The 9,992-nt window shown below is 40.5% G+C and overlaps 1 protein-coding gene across 5 annotated transcripts; it reads right to left on the bottom strand.

Moving 5' to 3' along the window:
- Positions 1-1,638: 1,638 nt before the first annotated feature.
- Positions 1,639-9,397, bottom strand: usp18 (ubiquitin specific peptidase 18). 5 transcript variants are annotated; one of them, XM_042220466.1, is made up of 11 exons: positions 9,173-9,396; positions 8,534-8,725; positions 7,301-7,397; positions 7,040-7,182; positions 6,883-6,962; positions 6,659-6,793; positions 6,127-6,222; positions 5,651-5,812; positions 5,439-5,570; positions 5,225-5,268; positions 1,639-2,240 (listed from the first exon to the last, which is right to left on the bottom strand). In XM_042220466.1, the coding sequence occupies exons 2-11, from the start codon at positions 8,583-8,585 to the stop codon at positions 2,168-2,170; spliced, it is 1,014 nt and encodes a 337-aa protein (XP_042076400.1). In that variant the 5' UTR covers positions 8,586-8,725; positions 9,173-9,396; the 3' UTR covers positions 1,639-2,167. The 5 variants fall into 5 exon arrangements, with proteins under 5 accessions (XP_042076400.1, XP_005923642.1, XP_005923643.1 ...); XM_005923580.3 differs by lacking the exon at positions 8,534-8,725 and having other exon boundaries at positions 1,639-2,237; positions 9,173-9,397; XM_005923581.3 differs by having other exon boundaries at positions 8,534-9,396.
- Between the last annotated feature and the right edge of the window lie 595 nt (positions 9,398-9,992).

Raw genomic sequence — 9,992 nt, forward strand, 5'->3', positions numbered from 1 at the left:
ACTGGGTAACAAGCACCGTCATTCCTTCACAAACTATATGCCAGCATGAGATGGCCTTGGCTGCCTGGGTAACACCTGACCAAAATAAATGGCTAAAAACTTAATTGCAGAGATTATGATCGGCCATAAAAGTATGAGTAAATGCATGCAGGGATCTAAGCTCAAGCAAAAAATAAAGCCAAAGACCTCACGCATTTCTGCTTGAAAAAAAAAAAAAAAAGAAAGACGTCCGGTCGTTCAGACTTTACAGCCCAAAGGTGCCCTGGATGCGTCATGCTGTTGCACTCTTTAGCACCTGTGATGTGGTCAAAGTCAATGCGGGGGCGGACAGGTGCTCATCCAACATGCGCTTTGCACATGGTCTTACAACATGAATAATTAATCAAAACCCTAAACATAAAAGGGAAGAAGCCGTTCTCTGGAAATGGAGAAACAAAACGGATGTACATACCAAATGTGACTTTTACTCAACACACTATTATAAGGCTGTGGTACGGTTGCAGTAAATTAACACAATGTTGAGGTTTTCCAGTTTAGAAAGAAATGTGCTGTCTTTTTTCTTCTTCTTCGTCTTCTTGTAAGTTACTGGCAGCTTAGGTTTGCCAATCTGAATGGCAACAAATGAAATGTCATTCTGATTTTATAGATTAAACTGCCAATTTAATATGCTAATAGTTAATAATAGCACATAATAGTTAAATAGGTTCTGCAGGAGGAGCTACAGAACTGAGATCTTCATCATACGACTGCATTTTATATTTATCACAAGATTATAAATCCATTTTGTTTATGGGGTCAGCAGTCACAGCAGAGAAGCCCAATCCACAAGACGTCAAACCCCTACCCCAGGCCTGGCTCCAGGGTGGGACCCTAGCAACCACATCCTGAACAGGGTAAACTGGTCCCTTGAGCTTCTGCTCTAGGGCGCACAAATCCCCCCCCAACATGATAAAGTGATGATTCATGACTACTTGAGGGACATGGATACAATAAAGACAAACCCCATTTCAATCTGATCAGCAAACAGACGCCTTATTTACACATCCGGAAGCATTTCTTGCCAGCGGCTAATACTCTTTGAGTTTATCACTCAGTGCATTTATAGCTCAATAAATTACTGATCTGAGTTCTTCTTCCGACACTGGCATTGTGCAACAGATTAACACAAACCCTGCACGGTGATGCTTGTAAATATAAGTAGCTGATGTTTTCAGCTCATTTTAATCATCTGCGGCGGCGGGATTTCTAAAGGTGATTTTGCACTTTAGTCAGAGGAAGAGTCATACGGATCTCACAAATGCAGCAATAAACGGCTGACCATATCTGTGACACTGACTCAACTCAAGACCTGTCCCCGGGGTGTGTGCTGCAAGTAGGAGAACGTATACCCTGTATGCAGAAACCATTGAGATGACTAAGCATGAAGCCTGCTGCCTCTGGCACCGTGTAGACATGTTCCATTCTGTCAGAGCTCTGCAGCACATAGGCACTGTTTCACACGGTCAACCCCCCCCCCAACCACCTCTTGGCCAACACAATGGGAATTTTAGTGGCTCAGTTATACCAAGCACTGGCTGCAACTGCAATGTTTTTGGTCCTCTCAGGTAATTCACATACACACACGCACACACATATATATGTATATATATATATATATTTGTGGTTTGGAGCATCAAATACATAACATAATGGGAGGTTTAATACCCAAGCATAGTTTTAATAGTGGTTAAATAGACAGAATACATCAAATAAAAGATGATTGTGTCACCCAAATGAGAAAAAAATGCATCGAGTGTTCTTCAAGAATGACTCATAAACAGCTATATCAGGAAAATGCACACCAGATCTCAATGCAGGTATTTCCCCAAACAGCAAATATCTCAGCCAAGCAGTCACTTCAGACCAACCCCCCAGTACCAGTGAGTGTGTTCACAGTGTGTGTGGTCTGAGATGGAAAACCCTTTCCTGTATAAAGTCTTCAACGCCACCTACTGGTTAACAGAAATTCATTTGCTGGTTGAGCTCAGTGAGATCAGGAAAAAATATAGACTATAAAACCTTTCACATTGTGGAAAAAGGTCAGAAATTCCCATGAAATACTTCCATAAAATCAATGCATTCCATATTTTATTGCACCATGTCCCCTGATTTCTTTGCACCCATCCACTCAGCCAGAAAGTTCAGGCCGTGGCCTCCATTCTTCTGAATCTCTTCTGTACATTAACATGTACGCCGTTCTACTGCAACAAAAGAAGAAGAAAGAAAACAATGAAGCATTCTTATATAGCAAACGGCAACATAAATAAGGAAGGAAGAAAAGGAAACCACGATGGCATTTTCAATTCACATGACAGGAAAAGTGAAACTAAAACTTCCAGGTGTTTTCCAGAAACCAGCTTGTTGTTCAAAGACAAGACAACATGACGGACATGACGGATTTCCTCTGTTTAGGGGTTCAAAAGTTTGAGAGTGTTCGTGGCGAAAAACACAATCACCTCTTTAATCAAGACCACGGAGCAGAGAATAAGACTTTGTCTAAAAATCTAAAGCTCCTTCTGCAAGGAGAAAGATGAAAGCTTCATTATGTCAGCAGGAGTCAAGCAAATGGGGCTTTAAATGTTATTATTAAAATCTCTGATTTAACTCTGAAAAGAAGTGGAAGCCAGTTAAAGTGTGATAAAATGGGAGTCACATGTTTGGTTACTCCTTGCTCTAGGCATGGCTGTTGTTTTACAGGGAGTTTTTTAAGGTGAGAGCCCGAATGCAGAGAATTCTCTGAACAGATCTCCTTCATATTTCTCTGAACTATTTTAACTGTAGGAAACATGAATGGTGAAGTCACTAAGCACCTCATAGTTGCATTCTTTCTAACAGTCAGCAGGGGCAACTCTTCCGGATGCAGAAGAGCAGGGTTGTCGGTGTCATTTTACAGCCCACATTGATCTTAAGTGTGTCGGAGAAGTGAACCTGCCCTTACTGTCAGTGTAAAAAAGTTTAATTAGCCAGTTAATCCCTGAAATATCTCAATATAAGAAAAAGAGGTGCAATTCCAACAGTATTTCCTCAATTTTTCTATGTGATAAAGACATGAAATAAATCTGTCAGTACTATCAGTTCTGGTAGCTCATTGCTCACACTGTCCTGTAATTATGAAACAGAAAGTTTGCGTTAATTCACCGAGGATACTTTTTCATTTAGTTCTTTTTCAGTAGGAAAAATTGTAAAATTTGTGAAAATACAGTTAAAATTCTGAAATGTACATCCTCCTTCAGATTTTCTAAAACTGTCCAGTGGGAGTCTTTGCCAGGCCGATTCTGGCCCTCGGGCCTTATTTTTGAGAAAAATGATGGCGCTATGATGATGTGTGACCTTCCAGTAGAGGTCCCAACTAAACAGGGAATATCAGGGAGAGGGATAAGCACATATCCCGATTCATCTGGACCAAAAGGACCCAAAAGTGTAAAGTATTTAACGACGCAGCTGCCAGTTTGACATATGAGGCTAGGTGAACTAGGCCTAAACGATACAGCTTAACAGGTATAATGCCATTTTGGAGTAACACAACAAACTAAGAACTAAATAATTTCAAAACTGTGTCCTTTGAACTGGACAGAAAGGACGTTTATGGGCAGATTTGTCATTTTTTCCTAAAAGAGATAAAAGAAAAAAATGATGATCCACAACTATTAAAGATCGCCATGGCTGCAGGTAAACAAACAAACAAAGAAAGCTTAATGGTAGCTTCAGAAGATGTCTTTTCATAAATATAGCAAATTCAATGTGATCAACAGAAAAAGTGACTTTTGCTCTTAAACTGCAGGGGATGGAAGGACATATAAACTAGAGGAAATGGGACGGTTATAAATAGATGGACTGCTGCAGGTTCTTCCTGCAAACTAAATGTAGGTGCTCTGATAATAATAGATGAATATCCTTAGAAAAAGTGGAAGACTAAAAACTAAAGGTTGTTTTTTGGGGGGGTTTTGTAGAGTGTTAATTCTGCGGCACGCACTGTCTGGTTAGCTCTGTCACCTCACAGGAAACAGGTCTTGGTTTGAATCCACCGGCTGAAGAATTAAACCTTTCTGTGTGGACACTGCTTGTGCAGAGAGGAGGAACCTTCAGAAACATTTTTTTAAAAACCATCACATCCTCCTGGCTCTCAGCTGTACAACCTCTTGCCCTTTAGTAGGCGCTACAGATCCCTCAAATCAAAGAAAGGCCGACTCTGAAGCAACTATCGCCTTATCTTCCACTCCTGCAATAATTTCCCATCTGTGTAATATCAGCCAACTCAGTGAGCAGTGTCTTACATTTTTGGTCACTGAACTCGTTCCTTCTTTTTTTATTTACTGTGCAAATGACTATTTGTTTTTTGTTTTTTTTCTCTTTGCATCTGTAAGTGCAGCCATGTAATTTATTTACACACAAAAACATACGATAAAAGACTTCTAATTCTAAAACTAGACATCACGTCCGATCCACACCTCAGTGACGCCTTTTTTCCAAAAACTAAGACCACGACCAGCGAAATGCTGAAAATGATGCGTTGAAATGTCTGACCTCATCGTGGCTACATCCTTCAGCCTTTGGTCTCTCCACACTTTCCTCTTTAAGAACAACACACTGACATTTTGACACAGTTAGATGAGACTTTTGATATCACTCTCACGTCTGTGCCATATATAAAAAGTTGAAAGAAGCTACTGGGATGTTTGTTCAGCCTTCGCCATCGTCATCTTGGCATTTTGAGGGTGGATCTGACTGAGAAACCACACAGTCATATGGCGACAGCCTGTTAAAATAAAGCAGGCCTTTACTGTGACTCTAATGCGGATCATAACTTAACCAACAGCCTGTTTTATTCAGTAAAGTAGAAAGTAGCACTAATGTCTCCAGGAAAGCGTTTCTAAAGTCTTTTTGGAACCAGGTGAGTCAAAATAAAACAGATTTAAGGTGCTTCGGTGTCATTCGGTCGTTTATGTACAGTCTATTATTTATGTACTAAGTAGCTGGTGACAAGATGGCAAAAAAATCTAATGTTTTCAAAGTCTTACTACCTCCTTGCTCCAGATATTCAGACCAGAATCAGACTGACTAGGTTAAAATGTGTCCTCATTAAGCTTTGATGAGCCATTTCCAGCTGCTGTAGACAACTTCATGTTTATGAGTGTAAAATGTGTGAGAGGACTTCATGACCCCAGTCAGAAACTGGGCATTTTACCTGTGTCGTCCTCCATATGTTCTCTGCACTTCTTCCCAGGAGGTCTGTGGATTTGAATGAGAATCAGACAGAAAATTCATCAGAAATTGGCAATTCAATAAAAAGCACAGAGGGGGAAAAGTTACATCCCTCTCTCCCTTTGATATCTGCAGATACTTTCACATCAAATGTATACTGTGATTATTTGTAATTATTTTTTTTAGATCTGATGTACCTGCTGTACGTGGCTATCATCTGCATAGTACCAGCACTTGTTCTCCCTGTGGCGGACGTAAGCAGTATAGTGCCCAAACATTGCATAACCAGAGTGCACGACCACTGCGTACAAGGTGTACCTGCACTCATTCTGGAAGAAAAACAAATAAATAATCAGAGTATTCACAAGCAAAAGATGCAATATTCACGTAAAAAAGAATTCAGACGTACCTGTGCAAAGTTTTCGGAGAACACATCTTGGAGACTCTGGGAGAAATCAAAGGTTTCTGGGAAAGGAACCCTGCAGTCAAGTTTGTGTGTGGAACCGCGGCTGTTCCGAAATCGCTTCAGGTTCATGCACAAGATACGAGGCAGTGAGAGGAGTTTGACACCCTGAACAAAACGAATGAGTGAATGTGAGTTCATGATTATGCTGGCAAATATGTTTCACCCACCCACTCTCGTCCACTCATTCCACTCAGCCCTTTAAATATGTTTTTCTTTCCTCAAAGATATTTTTATTAGATTGAAGCAATGAAGAAAAATAGATACACACAGATTTGTTATACAACAAGCAATTAGATTTCACAATGATTGTTTGAGCTGACACGATAGAATACAGATTAATGACACATTCACATATCTCGTAATTGATTTCATCAGAGCCTTTTCAATGTGTTGGAGGGCGATTTAAACCCGAGTCTCACCTGTCTGGATGGGTTCTTAGTTCCACAGTGTGCACAAAAGCAGGAGTTTATGCCCTTGAGCTCCTGATGCTCAAAGAAAGAGTTCATGCAGCCCTCCTGAAAATATGACAAACGTAACAAAATAAATAGTGAGTAAAATAAACAGTGACAATGCAATACAGCTAAGGTTTGTAACCTAACAAGTCATATGTCATTCATTTGATCTTTTATGCGTGGTTCTGTGCTGGACTATTTGCTGGTGACTCTGATTTTTGTAATCCTAATAAACTTGTGCATTTTCTCCCTCTTTACACTTGTGTTGTGTGGATTTATAAAATCTCCCCCTCCATGTAATACTTCCCAGTCGAAAATGCTGTATTTTATTACACCCATATGATTGGATCAGGATTGGCTAAAATCTTTGGCTTCAATAAACTGTAAAAATTTGAGATTTTAAGATACGGCCTCCAATAAAAGGGAAAAAATAACAAACAGAGATAGTGTGTTTCCCAACAGCTTTAGTATTCTTAAACAAAAGAAGAAGAAGACCCACAAGAGAGTTGTCGTCCTCCTTTACATAAAGCGGCAGGCTGAGCATGTAGCTGGTTTCAGTTTGGATGGAGTTGCACTTTAAACACTGCAGGTGTGTCTCCACTGAAATCTTGTACAGATCCTGAATTTCCCCAGCCTTTCAGAGAGGGCAAATGCAAACAAACACTGTTGCAGATAACACATGCAGAAATGAATAATATTAGAGTAGTTTGATCGCAGTCCAACCAGAACTCTGTTGTCCATCTGCTGGTGAATGAAGTTGAGAATCGAGAGGAACACCTCATCTGCATCATGCTGCACATTAACTGTAAAGCATCATTAGAAGGTGTGAAATAAGACACATCGGCAGGAGGTATTTTCTCTGCAAAAGCGTGGCTCTTACGTCGAAAGCGGTTTTGGTCCAGACAGTGGAGGAAGTCACGATGTGGAGCGAGCTGAGGGAGGTCACCCCGCATGGCCTCAAGAACTCTCTTTAGATGCAGCGCGACATTACGAGCATCTCCTCTCGCACCAGCTACATCCCACCTTTTAAAATTCATAAAAGCTTGTTAATATTGTAAACAGCCTTAGGATTTCCACAGTAAGTGGCACTACAACATCACTGAGTCAAGATGAAAGCAGCTGTAGTAATTCGTGTGATTACCTTTCTAGCAGTTCTGCTATTTCCCAGGTAGCAGAGAAAGTCTGCAGCAAGCTGTTCACACAGCATGATAGACAATAGTTGGAGAGGCCTCTCATCCCTGTAAGAGTAACAAGGGTTAAATAATAGCCTGTGACACCGTGCATCAACCCACCAGAGCACCAGCGGGTGTGTGCATGTGTGAAAATAAATAAAAATGGAAAAGCACAGTCAGCTGTGGAGAACCCCGTATTTTTGATATATATTCTATTAAAATAGCAAATCATGGTTTTAGAGATCACAGAGCATGAGGCTTGTTCGGTTTATTAGTTTTAGGCCCCGTGTTGAGCAGATGTGGAGCAAGTTGACTTCACTTCACACAGACTCACGGTCAGTATTTTGGTTTCTGTGTCACTGAAATATGCCTGACCTGAAGGTCAAATGCAACAACAGACAAAAGAGCATTTATGAATCAGTCATAAATTTATGAGGTTTAAAGAGTTCTTTTGAGGTGCAGAAATCCTTTAAAGGTTTGTTAAACAGCATTACCACCTCCTTAACAACCCAGTATGATAAATATGAGTAAATATGAACATGAATATGATCAGTTATATGACTATTAGCATTGTTTAAACAGATCAGCCAGTAAATGATTAGATTATACAGTCACCAGACACTTTATTAGGTACACCTTTTCAACTGCATGTTAACTCATATATCTGATCAGCCAATTACACGTCGGCAGCTCAGAGCATTTAGACATGTAGACGTGGTCGAGTCGACCTGCTGAAGTTGAAACAGAGTTACAGAGTGGGAAACAAAGGTGATTTTAGTGACTTTTAACATGGCATGGTTGTTAGTCTGAGTGTTTCAGAAACTGCTGATATACTGGGATTTTCCCACACGGCCATCCCTAGAGTTTACACTGTAAAGTTTGATGTCAGAGGTCATAAGAGAACGACCAGACTGCTTCAAGCTGATTAGAAGAGTAGAAACAGCAACTCAAATATTCACTAAAATTAGGTAACCAACATGAAACTGAGGCTATACTTCACACGCTTCACCAAAATTGGACAATACATAACTGGAAAAACGTTTTCTAGTCAGATGAGTCTTAATTTCTGCTGCGTGAAAGCATGGCTTTTCCTGCCTGCCCTGTATCAACAGTTCAGGCTGCTGGTGGAGAGGGAGTTATGTGGGGGGTATTGTCTTTGGCCCTATAGCACCAGCTGAGCATCATTTAAATCCACAGCCTACCTGAGTGTTGTTGCTGACCATGTCCATCTCTTAATGACAACCGTGAACCCATCTTCTGATACCTGCCTCGGGCAGGTTAACGCACCATGTTGCAAAGCTCAAATCATCTCAAACTGGTTTCTTGAACGTGACGATGAGTTCACTGTACTCAAATGGCCTCCACGGTCACCAGTTCTTAATCCAGTAGAGCACCTTTGGGATGTGGTGGAACAGAGATTCCCATCATGGATGCAAAGCCAACAGATTTGGAGCAAATGTGCGATGCTGTCATGTGAGGAAAGATTCCAGCGCCACCAAGGTGTACCTAATAAAGTGGCTGTGAGCGCATTTTTGGCACACTGTGCACTACATTACTCATGATTGTTCGTGACCGAGAAAGCACTACAGCTTTAGAAAGTTAACTGGCTAAAATAATTTTTCCTATCTGTGAATAAAACTTGACTTCAAAATTGTTCCGTTTTTATTTACTGTGAAATTAATAACGAGTGCGTCTACGAATCGTTGAGGAGCTTTAATCGTATTTAACAAGCATCTCGTGTATTTCGCTGAAGTAGGACCTTTAAACTAGTATTTATAGTTCTCAAGCAAACAGGAAATAATATAAAAACATCACCATCGGGTTGAGAATGATCCGCTTACTAAATAAGTGATTCTCCAGAGTAAGTCTAGAAAAGAAATGGCAGATCCCAGTAGACATCAGTGCAGCCTTCTGCTCTTCTTCAGGGTCTCAGGACGGTCACTAAACCAACAGAGGGTCGAGCGTTTGTTGTACTTCACCCCACTGTAAACATCAGCGCCATAGAAACAGTTTCATTTTACAGCTTTCTCTTCGCTTTGCTGGAAACGAAACTCACAAACTGTCATGCGCAAACCGGCTGGAACTATGACGTCGACATGTTACGGCGATCACGTCGGCGCTTATTAGCTACACAGAATTGGTGACACACGCGTCCAGATTATCTCCACAGTCACAGGCAGTACTCTGTACTCGAATACTGAAGTATTTCCACTGTGTGCAACTTTATAATAATACTTCTCACCTGTACCCAGGGGCGTGTCCAAAGAGGGGGGCAATGAGTGACCCCAGCCCCACTTTAAAAATGTGATTAAACTAATGTGACTTTCACTTTTTTTTTAAAATGGCCCCCCAATTTTTTTTTTTTTACATGCATGCAGAACTTTATGAATTACAGATAATATATTCTAAATTTCCTGCAGCACCACTTTTTCTAAACTTGAGGGACATGTACCTGTTTACCTGAACACTTTTATTTACTCTTTCACTTTTTTCGCTACTTGTAAGCTTTCAGAAAACAACTTAAACATTTAAATCAGTTTTAGATTTAAAACTGCTTAACAGTGCTGCATAATATTACATTTAATAGATCTTCACATAAATTCTTCACTTCACTTCTTCACTTCCTGCCACCATCGACTCACTTCAGTTTGCTTACCGGAC

The sequence above is a fragment of the Haplochromis burtoni genome, unplaced genomic scaffold (genome assembly GCF_018398535.1).
Source record: "Haplochromis burtoni strain Fernald_Lab_line unplaced genomic scaffold, NCSU_Asbu1 Contig_49, whole genome shotgun sequence".
NCBI lineage: Eukaryota > Metazoa > Chordata > Actinopteri > Cichliformes > Cichlidae > Haplochromis > Haplochromis burtoni.